The following is a 12,288-nucleotide window of genomic DNA, read 5'->3' as shown; positions in this document are numbered from 1 at the left end:
ACTTTTGACAGAGAGAAGTCTATTTACCGGGCAAAAATGGTAAAAGTGATTAAATTTGGTTAGATTAATTAAAATTAATGGCTATTAATGAAGAGAAAACTAGAAGCAATAAGAATAAAATAGAAAATCAGTCAGTAGTGACGTGGCTTAGATAAAGTAGAAGAAGTGAAGTGGTAAAGGCCCAACAAACGCCCCCTCCGAACGCAGCGACGCGGCAAAGGAAGTCTCGCCTGATTCACAACGTCAGACAAACGACTGCACATTGACAGCCAGCAATACAACAAGTGCTCACAGCTCACCCGACAAAGCAGGAGTTTGAGTTCGAAGATCCAGTGGTTGTCAGCTGAACTTTCAAATCGAAAATGGGTGACCACCAGGCCAAGAGCGAAACTGCGTCGTTGATCGAGCACAGGGCCTACGCCAGGGTGGGCCTGCTTGGGAACCCGAGTGACGTGTATTTCGGCCGGACGATCTCCTTCAGCCTTGGCAACTTCTGGGCCACCGTGTATTTGCAGCCGTCCGATGATCTCGTCATCCAACCCCACCCCATCCACGACCTCGTCGTTTTCAAATCCCTAGACCACCTGGTACCTCCCTACACTTGAATTGCAATTACACAAAAATTAAAATCTTCAGTTTGTGCGAATGAAATGAATTATAAAAATCAAAATCAACAGGTGAATCGATTAGATAGTGAGGGTTATTATGGAGGCGTCCGATTGCTGATGGCAATTTGCAAAGTCTTCCTTGATTATTGCAAAGAAAACGAGATTCAGTTAGAGGCTCGAAATTTCACTCTCTCATATGATACTAATATCCCTCGACAGGTATTATCAGTTTATTTTCCATTACGCTTAATTTTAGTGATTCAGTAAAGTAGGGGCTTTTAAGCAAGTAATGATGTTTCTCTTTCACTTTCAGACAGGACTTTCAGGGTCTAGTGCTATTGTCTGTGCAGCCCTGAGCTGCCTTCTTGATTTTTACAAGGTTAGGCATTTGATCAAAGTCGAGGTCCGCCCCGGCCTCGTCCTTAGTGCCGAGAAGCAACTTGGAATTGTTGCCGGTCTTCAAGATCGTGTTGCCCAGGTGTATGGTGGCCTTGTTTACATGGTACTCAAATTTCAACCATTCCCTACCTCGCCTCTCCTTTTCACATTTCAACCATTCCCTAAATTACATTGCTTCTACTTGTAGTAACTTTTTAACTTCCTAGGAATTTGACAAGGAGCACATGGATACTTTGGGGCACGGCATTTACACACCCATGGATGTTAGTCTCCTCCCACCTCTTCACCTTGTCTATGCCGAGAATCCAAGTGATTCCGGGAAGGTTAGCCTTCCATGTTGTTAGTGCTCTCTTATTGTTCCCCACCTGCTGTGCAATTTGTACAACAATTAACACATTTATTTATTTGTAAGGGCAGGTACATAGTACGGTTCGTCAAAGATGGCTTAATGGCGACGAGTTTATAATATCATCCATGACGGAAGTTGCAAATATTGCACTAGAAGGAAGGACGGCATTACTTGAAAAGGACTACACTAAACTAGCAGCGCTCATGAACCGTAATTTTGACTTTAGAAGGTTTGAGATATCTGCAATTTGACTCATAATTTGATTATGTGATTGCCCGACTCTGATCCCTGAAGCTCTCATATCTGTTTATTTGGACTGCATTAGAGTAAATAAAAATTTAATTTGAAAAGGAAGGTGTTTGCACAACATGATGTTGTTCAGACTATTGCCACACAAGGTTGATTGCATAAACTGTACATTTGTATCCCACATCTTATTCACTTTCTAATCCCCTTGACAGACCAGAAAACTGGATAAATAAAAACCAAAAAAGATACATGCCTCACACAACACTCAGCTGGGCTGGAGTGTCTAGCGTTTTATGTGTCTTATGGCTGCTCAATACTGGTACATGGATGTTGTGCAGAAGCATGTTTGGAGATGATGCTCTTGGCGCTTTAAACATAGAAATGGTGGAGGTGGCCCGAAGGGTGGGTGCAGCATCCAAATTCACGGGTAGCGGTGGGGCTGTAGTCGTATTTTGCCCAGATGGTCCTTCACAAGTGAAGCTCTTAAAGGATGCTTGCCAAAAGGCTGGTTTTAAACTTGAACCGATACAAGTCGTTCCCTCTCTTCTAAATGAGGTTGATCTCCAAACTCTCTCAAAATAGGCGAATGCTTGGGGTCTTTTCACTTTTGTTCTTGACACCCTCCCTCCCTTCTCTCCCCGTCTCTCATTGCTTTATATTGTTTAAGTAGAACTGTCAATTTTTGGTAGATGCTCCATTAATAAAAGGGAACGACGTTAATTTGATTCAATTGCTGTCAGCTTGAATGCCTGTACTTCCAAATTTCAAAGGTAGAACTGTCAATTTTGGTAGATGCTCCATTTATTAATAAAAGGGAACGAAGTTATGACAGCCTTAACAGAGACCAAGAGGAGTTGAAGATCAATTTTATTTCCATTGTGTAGAGAATGTTGAGATCAGAGCACAACTGAATGAAAAGACGACCTTCAACACGTCTTTGTATTTCTATTGACGGCAACATTTCAATCAAAAGTACATTGGTCCAAACTAAAACTCAAAGTAATCTCTATAAGAAAGCATGAATTAGAATAAATTTTATGATCAATAGAACATATACAACATACCACCACTAGAGCTAGAGCTATAGAGATCTTGAGACCCCACCCAAAAAAAAGAAGAAAAAACCTAAGAATAATACACACAGCAATCAGCAAAAAGCTAAGCTCGATCAGAACCAAGAAACAGTGCACTCTCTCTCTCTCTCTCCCTTTTTCTGTGCTGAGCTGAGGTTACGTGATGAGAAAACACTTTCCAATTTCTAGGCCTCATCATATCTTGTGGTTAGTTTGGCTACATAACTCACTCATGCTAACTCACATTACCAGAAAAGAAAATATCTCCTACTCCCTACCTCCTGAGCATTTTATGAATACAGGCTACAGCTGCAGCTGCCAGTGGAAGTGCAACACGGTTCAAATTTTTCGTTCAAGATCTTAGTAAACAACCACAGCCACCAACAAGCTACTTGGAACCAATTCATTCACGGGTCACATAGTGAATTCATGAGCTCCCGCGGTGAACCCCAGATTGGAAGATCGAGTAGAGATTGGGTTATCTGTTCCTCTTGTTCACTACACATTGCTTCCGCTATGTCACACAGATTCGAAACATCACCAATGATAGCTTCCTGGGCTTCTGCCTGCATGGAGGAAGAAGGATTAAGGATTGCAATTATATTGTGCCTGTGGAACCGTGGAAGGATTTCGCCATACCACACACCCTTAACCCAAAAAACAAAAAGCTTTCTTCTCTGCCTCACTCTCCATTGGCAACTCAATTTTAAGGGCAATAAGGCTTGAGGCAACGTTCATAAGACAAGCACCGATGATACTAAAAGCAAGCATCACTGTAATTTTATATTCAGCGGAAGCAAAATATTCCAGGGCGAAATCAAGGAATTCAAAGAAAATAATAGCAGAACCCTAAAATGATGTTTGATTATTGGGAAATCACAGAAATCTTTGTTCTCAATTTTCCACAGGGTAAGTGTAAGAATGCCAAAATCAGCTCAACTGAGCCCCGACTTGGTGTCGTGGAGCATAAATTTCTGGCCTTGCAAAACCTTTAGACCCAAAATCTTTCAATTTTCATAATTCCCCACCAGCCAAACAATTGTAAAACCAAAAGAAAGAAATGCCCTTTTACCTGCAAGAGAAGCTCATCCACCACTGACCCACAAACGGACTCCGACCCTTGAAGCTCAGAAGGACCAGAACCAGGCAACGACGCCGTTTGCTCTCGTTCTTGCTCGTTCAATCGATGTTGCTGTTGTTGTTCTTGAAGATGGCATGTCCTCTCTTCCACTGCGCGCAATGTGCTCGACAAAAGTTCCCACTGGTCGATCTCCACCTGGTACTGAGTTTTGAGCTTCAAAAGCGACTTCTTCTTCCGCTCTCTCCGGAGTTTCTCGGCATCCTCCTGTAGATCCGCAGCAGACGCAGACGGTGGAGCCCGGAGCGACGAGTCAGCAGATGGGTCGACCCGGCGCTTCTTCCTGCGCTTGAAAACGAAGCCGTCTTCATTCACGAGCTCCCAGTCTTCGTCGTCTTCCCAAGCTGCTGCTCCTGAAGGTGTTGACTCCACCATTATTGCTCACAACGCAGCCACGAGCGGGAAAAACTGAAAATTTGAGACTGATCAAAATTTTAAAGTGACAAAATTCGCTCCAGTTGCCTTCAGGTGGACACTACAGTATGATGATGTGTTATGACATGCCACATGCCGCGAGAACGGCGTCGTTTTCACTTTCTCAATGAAAACGACACTCCGTTTTCTTTTTCTCGGTTGATATGACAAACGACACCCAATCCCTCTCCAGCTCCTCTGTCCTCCTGCTGCGTTCCAATGGCTAAACAAGTCTCTCTATCCCTTCTCTTCCTTCGTCCAACACTCACACACTCTCGCTTACTGCAACCACACCCAATCCTCAGAGCCTTACGCTCTCGACCATGGCCGTCCTCAACGATGTCGTTTTCAACCACCTCCACTCCGTACCCACTTCAGTACGACCTGATCGTCAACCGCCCAACTCAGTCCTCGCTCGACCACACTCGCCGCCGACCCGCCCGACTCAGCAAACCCGACTCAGATAACTCCCCAGATTCCGAATCAGACTTACCGGAAAAATCCGCCTCCGTCTCAGAGTTGGGTTTCGAGAACTGGCTTGATGAGAAGCTGGCTTCGACGGAGATGGACAAGTCGAAGAGGAAGTACTACAACAAGAGGAGGAAGAGGATGTACGGAACCGATTCGGAAGAAGACGAAAGGCGGAGGGAGGAGGAGGAGAGTTTGGTGGAGTTGAAGCCGGAGGTGGTTGAGTTCAACACGTTGCACAAGAGAGAGGAGGAGCTCTATTTTTACGACACGTTTAATTATCCATGGGAGAAGGACAAGCATTACAAGATGGTGTACCAGCTGGAGAAGAAGTACTTTCCTGATCAGTGTCTCGACAAGGCGTTTCTTGAACCAGGTCAATCCAGTCCTAATGCCAATGGTGATAGTAATAATGTGAAGGGGAAGGTGAAGCGAAAGAAAAAGAAGGATGGGGATGGTGAGGAAGTGGAGAGTTATAATAGTAAGGGGTTGGTGTTCTTTGAGGAAGATGAAGAGAGAAAAGTAAAGGGCGAGAGGGATTTGGTGAGCAATGTGAGTAAAGATGTTACAGAGAAGAAGGTGGAAGACTTCTTTAAGTGTTTGAAGAAAGTCCCCAATAAAGATGCTGAGGTTGGTAATGGGGAGCCATATCTTTTGACAAGGACTACTGAGCTTCCTCCCAAATGGGATGGTCCCTATGGGACTGTGGTTCTGGTGAACAAACCCAAAGGTGAGTCTCTACTCTCTACATTGCTTGTGTCTGTTTTCCATTAAATTCTGTTCCTGTACTCTTCTTCATATCTCCATATGCTTGTTTTCAATATTTTGTTGCAACTTCGAGAAAAAATGGCAACATTGTTAAAGTTTGACTTTTGTTGAGTAAAGGAATTATATTGCAATTTGCAATACAGGATGGACTTCTTTTACAGTTTGTGGAAAGCTACGTCGCCTAGTCAAAGTGAAAAAGGTGCCTTTCAGTTTCAGATGTTGCGTTATACCTTGCCATATAAATAAATGCTCATATAACTTATATTCTGGTGGATTACAGGTAGGGCATGCTGGAACTCTTGATCCTATGGCAACTGGTTTATTAATTGTATGTGTTGGAAAAGCCACTAAGGTGGTAGACGGGTAGGTATTTGGATGCCTTGCAATTCATCTAGTTCAATTGCTAATAGGCCACATTATATATATGAATAGAAAGGGTTTTAATATATATTACTGCAGATACCAAGGTATGATCAAGGGTTACAGTGGTGTTTTCCGATTGGGGGAGGCTACTTCAACTTGGGATGCTGATTCACCGGTGTGTTTATGTTTTATGACCAACGTCAATCTCATTTTGGACTAAAATTATATGCTTGCGGTTGCTTGTATATATGTTCTCTATTCTGAAATCATGATAACTAAAACCAGAGTACATAGTTATCCACATTCTGACCTATAGATTGGGAAAGCCGTTTTAGTCCTATGTAATTCTTTATTCAATTTTATTACTGAAACGTCAATTATAATGCATCATAGCAGTTGTAAATATTGTCTGGTGTGGATGAACTTATTTGACTAGTCTCTAAGAACTACTGTTATTGCCCCTTTTGTTTAGTATTTCAGTGCAAGCTTATACATGGTCTAAATTTTTCTCCCACACCACTCTCTTATGCAGATCATTCAGCGTGAGCCCTGGGAGCATATCAAAGATGAAGACATAAAGAAAGTTGCTGCATCCTTTTCTGGGGAGATCTGGCAAGTACCTCCAATGTTTTCTGCCATCAAAGTAAGCATTTTGTGTTCTACATATAGTGATGACTCTAAGATAGTTGTTGGCAGAGACATAGTCGAGTCCTGGCGATTTCATATATTAAGTCCAAATAATGTGTGTTTCAATGTAAAATGTGATATAAGCAGCAACCTTGGTGAAAAGTGTAGCACCGGCTTCAGCTAAATTATTGGCATCAAACTCTTATATTTTGTTTTGAACTTTTTGCCTATGACATAGCAACTCTCAGGAAACTTCGTGTTTTCCTTTTCTGAATCGCATGAATATATTCTGTGGATTCTAACAGGTTTAATCATACTCAAGTTTCACTAACATGCAACAGGTTGGAGGTGAAAAGATGTATGAGAAAGCAAGAAGAGGAGAAAGCATTGAGCTCTCACCTAGACGTATATCAATTTTCCAGTTTGATATTGAGCGCAGCTTAGATGACAGGTACCTACTTTTGTTGGTATTTGTTTATTGTTGCCTATTTAATTAACAAACTTTGTCACTCTAACACCACGCTTTGTTGCTAAATTGTATCTAGTGTGTCCAGGTAGAATTCATCTATTTATGATACTTTAGAAGTTCTGAGCTCTTATGTTCTTGAGCCTGTATATATTTATGATTTATTGTATTTCTGCAGACAAAATTTGATTTTCCGGGTTACTTGCTCCAAAGGGACATACATTCGGTCGCTATGTGCAGATTTGGGGAAGGCTCTCGGAAGGTATTCAGTTTTAAGTGACTCATTCTTGACTGTGAAATCTCCCCCTTTAAATAATTGTCATCCTATACTTGAACTATTTTACAAATGAAGAGAAGATAGAACTTTTATCTGTCAAATGAAATTTGTTTGAGCTTCTTTTTCATAATCTGGATTATGGGTTGACGTATTTTAAACTCTTCATTTGCAGCTGTGCCCATTTAACTGCTCTTCGAAGAGATTCAATTGGTAAGAGCCTTAATTCTTGACTTTGAAGTGCTGATTTATTGCAATAATTTGACCTTTATTTTTTTGACGTGCTGACTAGTTTCATTGATGGATATTGAAACTTATACCATCCAAAGCATACATTGAAGATTAAGTTGTTGAAATTAATATATTGTTAACTGGTAGTTACCTATCTACTTGGCAGGGGAATTTTCTGCAGACAATGCATGGGACTTCAAAGAGCTGGAAGAGGCAATCACCAAAACTTATTTCTAACTATGATTGCAATCTGATTCTTTGTCTCACGAGTTTTGAAGCTTTGGCGAAGTACACAAGACTACAAGAGGATCGGCCAATTCTTTTTCAAGCTTATTATAGCCATAAAAATTGAGATTCTTTTTCTTTTACCTTTTATTTTAATTTAAAATGTAACATATTTTTGTGTGTTAATTTAAAGTGTAGCATTAATCATTTAAGAAATTGAATTGTGAGAACTTGAGTTCATGATCGAACGATTCTTTGAGGCAAAACTCACTAATGAATTCCGTTAACTGTACGTGTACGAAGAGAGAAGAATTCAATCCGTACAACTATCTATACCCAAAAGTGCAATTCTTGAAAATGAGAACCAGCTAAAAAATAAAAAAACACATCCACAAGTCTAGAATGTAGCAAGCAACGAAACAATTACAGCCAGATTGAATGTAACTTGTGTAAGAACGTGGTAATTGTACAAGTTACTCACGCCATAATCATAAACCCTCTAATGAGCTGTTGAATTTGGAGGATCAACTCCCATTGCGTCAAAATATGCTTTCTCTGCTCTGGTCATTCGTGCTTGAAACATTGTCCATTCTCTCCTGCACCTCTCTCTCACCTGACACAAGGAATTCACAAATTTCAATGCTCTCTTCTTATTTGTAAAAAGATGGTGTCAAATTGTCAATTCACTAGAAATGCCACAATTCTGTATGTTCATGACACCAGGTCGAAACAAATACACTGGTGCAGAAACACAAAAGCAGAGAGAGAGAGAGAGAGAGAGAGAGAGAGAGAGAGAGAGTTTCAGAAGAAAAACAAATAAAGGACAGAGGTTGTTAAATACCCCTTCCCATGGTGCTCTTCCACGCTCTGCTTGCCCCTGTCCAGAAAAAAAAAATCTTGGTGAGTCACTGAGTATAGTTTTTTCCAGATAAAATCAATAATATATCAGTTGAGGTTAAAAGCTCGGATTTACTTGGTTCCCGAGTGATGGAACACCTTGATGGACAATCCACTGTGCATCCACGACTCCTATTTTCTTATGTGCAGGCTGTTTCCAAGCAAAGACATAAGGTCGAAGACCCCAATTACAACCACAAAGAGGAGGGCGTAATATAATTAAGGCAGAAAGAGAAATCTGTTTCGAACCTCTACGCATTGTCTAAGAGCAAAATCCAGACCCCAGCCATGGACCAGGTCATTCTGCAAAAGCAGGGAAAAAATTTTGGAAGTAGCCACAGAGCAATCCCTAAAGGACTTGCAATAGTTCGAACAGAGAGATAATAATATATACCTGAATCATGTGCCAAACACAACGCCATGCATCCCGAGAAAACACAGGTGCCATAATTTCAACAAACCTGCACATTTGGGTATTCATGGTAGGATGTATTAGAAACCCATTCCAAAAGTTTCCACAATGGTGATGGAGAAGATATCTTTACATACGCTGCACATGGTGGCAAATGCGGATCATTACACCAACCAGGTTTCTCCTCTGTCAGCCTGTAGGAAGAGGTTGAACAAAATATACTGTCAATCAACAATTTGAATCATCACTTGTATTTGGCCAACCCAATGTCAAGTGGATATATTATCAATGAGAGGAGCGGAATACAAAGACATTAGAAAATTTTCCAGTCTTACATGTGAACTTCACTGTCACCTCTCCGCTTCGTCATTTGCCATGTTAGCCCATTATTTGGTTCTAAACCAGGCTGAGATATTTCCAAACCATATTTCCTTACCAATTTTATGTATCTGGCACAAAGAAGATTAAGCCTTAATATACTAGTTCATCCGAGCAATAATTTTCAAGTAAAGCAGCCCAATGAATTTCCATCACTCACTTCTCTGCGTTGAAGTGCTCCACACCAAGATCCTCATCCCAAACAAATATGTAGTCGTAGGGTGCCACAATATCAGGATGCAAAAACCGCTTGGCATACCACCTGGAAGCAGTTTCCAGGAAGCTTGTATCAAAACTTAACTTTTGCAGGGTTAAGATAAATCCATTGCAGAATTAGAAGGATGAACTTCAAATATATGAAGAGGATAATTTCTTTCTAACCATTTAGTTTGCTTCTGAATGCTCACATGGATAGCCCGCTTTGACCACTCAAATTCATCCCATTCACTTGTCCGCCCATCGTAGTGAAACAACAGAATGGTGAAATTCTTTGAGAACTGTGTAAACTTACGTTCAGCAAGAGAGAGAGAGAGAGAGAGAGAGAGAGAGAGAGAGAGAACTGTACAAATGAACTTGCAGAGAGATCGGACCTTTTTCACTGCTGCATCAACATTATTTTTCTGAGCATAGCCTACAGTAAAGGTTACAAGATACTTCGGCTTGATGATTAAGTCCTGCAAGTGCCACCTCCACAAGAAAAGGTTCAGATTAGAGAACAGATCTGACACAAAATCTAATCATCAGTGACAACAGAGCAATTGTCATTGTTGTAATTAAGTGCAATATTTAGCAATCCTCTAAAGAGAGGACAGGATAACTGAACAGCACTCTACTATAACTACACAGGCTGAGAGGAATCAAGAGATCAGATGTGTCTTTCATGCTAAATTTATGGTAGCAGATGCACACCTCACTGGGCAGACCCCATAGTCGGCGAAGATAGAAATCCGACTCAGATGCAATGATGCCTGGGGGTAGGCTTTCAGCACCTCTAGGATTTGTTGGAACCCAAATCTGCATTATAGTCAAATGGATAGTAGTCAGTGCCAGCACATAAAGATGAGGACATTAATAGATGCTGCCAAATTTCCTGGAAAAATTACAACATCAGAATATCTTGAAGAAAAGTATGCATCATTAGATAGTACACCAATGTACTTTTACTCCATGAGGTCTTCAATAAATAATTGTCACAAATAAGTATAAACTTTCATTGGACATTATAACTTTGACTCTAAGAACACTATAAGGGAACGTATGTGGAGAAGGCAAAGCAATTTCTGCTCATTAATATTACAAGAATTATATAAATAACAGAATAGCCTAGGAGTAGGATTAAACCCATGTGTACTGCCCAAGTATGACTAAAACTGAATGAACGTACCTTTGCCTCCTCATTAGATACATATCTTGCGGAGTTGTCTGTGTTGCCCTTCAAAGAAGACCAGGCATTCAACAGTGCTTGGGTTGAAAACCCGGAGTACTTGTCCTCAATGTACGAAAGATCAATGGAAGGAAAAAGGCTGGATGGAAGATTCATCTACCAGATTCAAAGGTCCATGTTACTCTTTATATGATCAGGATTCAGAAGCAAATGAATCAAAATACACAAGCATACAAAAGAAAGACCACCTTAGTCAAATAGACTGTCGGAAATGAAACTCCTAAAAAGAAGCCTAATACAATTCCAACGAAGACTGTGACAACAAGCCGCATTTTCTCATTGGGGTTTCTAATATTTCCACTGCAGAACAATTTGAACTTTGAGCGTCGTCGAAACATGATGAACATAAAGAATGTCCCAAGTAAAAAACAAGAGTTAGAAGTTTCATACATGCGTATCGGAGACACCATATTCTTATGATTCTACAATCACAGAGATTGAGTCCCAGCAAGCAATAGGTGGTGTTCCATACACAAAATAACTCAGCAGCTTTTACAGCTTCAGCAGTGAACTTCTTGCTCTCATGGCAAGGAAACCATTCAACCAACCCTGAAAAAACAAATAAGTTGCAACTTAAAAAACATGCTGTGTGAGTCAAATTAATTACAGCAAACTAGCTCAGGTAATCTGATTACAGAAAATGACCAATTTAAATTCAGCTTGAGTTGATAAATTCATGAATTTATTTCAAACAAGGGGAGATGAAGTTAAAACTCATGACCGAATCAAGAATATTAACATGAAAAACGAAAGGTGATTGCCTGCCTTAATCTTCAATGGAGAGAGGAGCAAGCCAAACGCGGCCCAGCTTGTCCGGGGAGGAGCAGGAGCAGAGCAGGAGCTTCCAATTTCGTTTCCCTGACTTTCTGGAACCGATTGATCGAACAAACGATTCACAAAAACAAAAAGGAAAGAAATTGGATGGAAAATGGCACTGAGGAACTCTGACTCTGAGATTTGAATTCCCCGAGGAATTTACATAACGCCTTTTAACACTTGCATTGTGTTCGGGTTGCAATCCTGTGTGCACTCATACCGGGAAGTTTGAACCATAGGATACAGTCGTACTGTCGGATTAACATACTTTGTGGGACCCACATGAACATCTGTAGATCTCGCCGTTGAGTACATTCCAAAACCGGAGTGGTCAAGTCTTGGCCTTTTCTTTGAGTGGGGCCCGGTCAGATAAGGCAGAATGAAAACAAAATGATTGGTGTTGTGATTAGTGATTGGAAATTTGGAGCGTACTGTTTGACAATTTTGGGCCGGCCGCTCACTCATTTCAAATTTAATTTTGAATCAAATAAAGATACATACATTATATTACCCTCTATATTATTGTAATTATGGTGATGTTATTGACTATGATTGGATTGAACTAAAAGGTATGATTGAATTACATTGGATTAGGTTACATTAAGTATCATTTATTCATGATCACTAGCGTCTCGTACTTGTATTTGTGTTGCGGCTCCCGGGTCTTAAGTACAAGGGTTAAGGGGTTG

General features: G+C 40.7%; 4 protein-coding genes across 5 annotated transcripts; 2 read left to right on the top strand and 2 right to left on the bottom strand.

Moving 5' to 3' along the window:
* The first annotated feature begins 144 nt into the window (after positions 1–144).
* LOC103329780 (glucuronokinase 1) lies at positions 145–2,335 on the top strand. The gene is made up of 6 exons (XM_008232292.2): positions 145–587; positions 678–827; positions 922–1,110; positions 1,214–1,330; positions 1,425–1,585; positions 1,944–2,335. Exons 1-6 carry the CDS (start codon positions 363–365, stop codon positions 2,185–2,187), a joined length of 1,086 nt encoding a protein of 361 aa, XP_008230514.1. The 5' UTR covers positions 145–362; the 3' UTR covers positions 2,188–2,335.
* A 608-nt stretch (positions 2,336–2,943) lies between these two features.
* LOC103329779 (cryptic loci regulator) lies at positions 2,944–4,304 on the bottom strand. Its single transcript, XM_008232291.3, has 2 exons — positions 3,751–4,304; positions 2,944–3,244 (listed from the first exon to the last, which is right to left on the bottom strand). Exons 1-2 carry the CDS (start codon positions 4,189–4,191, stop codon positions 3,086–3,088), a joined length of 600 nt encoding a protein of 199 aa, XP_008230513.1. The 5' UTR covers positions 4,192–4,304; the 3' UTR covers positions 2,944–3,085.
* A 62-nt stretch (positions 4,305–4,366) lies between these two features.
* On the top strand, positions 4,367–7,944 carry LOC103329777 (Pseudouridine synthase family protein). Its single transcript, XM_008232288.2, has 9 exons — positions 4,367–5,428; positions 5,610–5,665; positions 5,747–5,829; positions 5,926–6,004; positions 6,362–6,472; positions 6,798–6,907; positions 7,101–7,184; positions 7,372–7,409; positions 7,594–7,944. The coding sequence occupies exons 1-9, from the start codon at positions 4,450–4,452 to the stop codon at positions 7,662–7,664; spliced, it is 1,611 nt and encodes a 536-aa protein (XP_008230510.2). The 5' UTR covers positions 4,367–4,449; the 3' UTR covers positions 7,665–7,944.
* Positions 7,945–7,985: 41 nt separating this feature from the next.
* LOC103329778 (uncharacterized) lies at positions 7,986–11,753 on the bottom strand. Of its 2 annotated transcripts, none has more exons than XM_089049736.1 (15): positions 11,549–11,753; positions 11,174–11,332; positions 10,972–11,083; positions 10,724–10,879; positions 10,249–10,353; positions 9,930–10,013; positions 9,721–9,836; positions 9,500–9,601; positions 9,297–9,410; positions 9,099–9,155; positions 8,944–9,010; positions 8,799–8,852; positions 8,626–8,700; positions 8,494–8,529; positions 7,986–8,265 (listed from the first exon to the last, which is right to left on the bottom strand). In XM_089049736.1, exons 2-15 carry the CDS (start codon positions 11,191–11,193, stop codon positions 8,152–8,154), a joined length of 1,212 nt encoding a protein of 403 aa, XP_088905862.1. In that variant the 5' UTR covers positions 11,194–11,332; positions 11,549–11,753; the 3' UTR covers positions 7,986–8,151. The 2 variants fall into 2 exon arrangements, with proteins under 2 accessions (XP_088905862.1, XP_008230511.1); XM_008232289.2 differs by having other exon boundaries at positions 11,545–11,752.
* Positions 11,754–12,288: the final 535 nt, after the last annotated feature.

The sequence above is a fragment of the Prunus mume genome, linkage group LG4 (assembly GCF_029339155.1).
Source record: "Prunus mume cultivar Tortuosa linkage group LG4, ASM2933915v1, whole genome shotgun sequence".
Taxonomy (NCBI): domain Eukaryota; kingdom Viridiplantae; phylum Streptophyta; class Magnoliopsida; order Rosales; family Rosaceae; genus Prunus; species Prunus mume.
Note: the sequence above shows the minus strand (reverse complement) of the source record. Positions and strands in the feature narration are given on the sequence as shown.

Excerpts from the sequence above, each read along its gene's own strand:
- LOC103329779 (XM_008232291.3), bottom strand. The coding sequence starts at position 4,191 with ATGGTGGAGTCAACACCTTCAGGAGCAGCAGCTTGGGAAGACGACGAA. Across the intron at positions 3,245-3,750 it reads TGGATGAGCTTCTCTTGCAG|GCAGAAGCCCAGGAAGCTAT; the intron begins GTAAAAGGGCAT and ends TCCTCCATGCAG.
- LOC103329778 (XM_089049736.1), bottom strand. The coding sequence starts at position 11,193 with ATGGTGTCTCCGATACGCAT. Across the intron at positions 9,837-9,929 it reads TTGATGCAGCAGTGAAAAAG|TTCTCAAAGAATTTCACCAT; the intron begins GTCCGATCTCTC and ends AAGTTTACACAG. Across the intron at positions 9,411-9,499 it reads GAGCACTTCAACGCAGAGAA|ATACATAAAATTGGTAAGGA; the intron begins GTGAGTGATGGA and ends TCTTTGTGCCAG.
- LOC103329777 (XM_008232288.2), top strand. The coding sequence starts at position 4,450 with ATGGCTAAACAAGTCTCTCTATCCCTTCTCTTCCTTCGTCCAACACTC. Across the intron at positions 5,666-5,746 it reads GCCTAGTCAAAGTGAAAAAG|GTAGGGCATGCTGGAACTCT; the intron begins GTGCCTTTCAGT and ends GGTGGATTACAG. Across the intron at positions 7,410-7,593 it reads TCTTCGAAGAGATTCAATTG|GGGAATTTTCTGCAGACAAT; the intron begins GTAAGAGCCTTA and ends TCTACTTGGCAG.
- LOC103329780 (XM_008232292.2), top strand. The coding sequence starts at position 363 with ATGGGTGACCACCAGGCCAAGAGCGAAACTGCGTCGTTGATCGAGCAC. Across the intron at positions 588-677 it reads TCAAATCCCTAGACCACCTG|GTGAATCGATTAGATAGTGA; the intron begins GTACCTCCCTAC and ends CAAAATCAACAG. Across the intron at positions 828-921 it reads ATACTAATATCCCTCGACAG|ACAGGACTTTCAGGGTCTAG; the intron begins GTATTATCAGTT and ends TTTCACTTTCAG.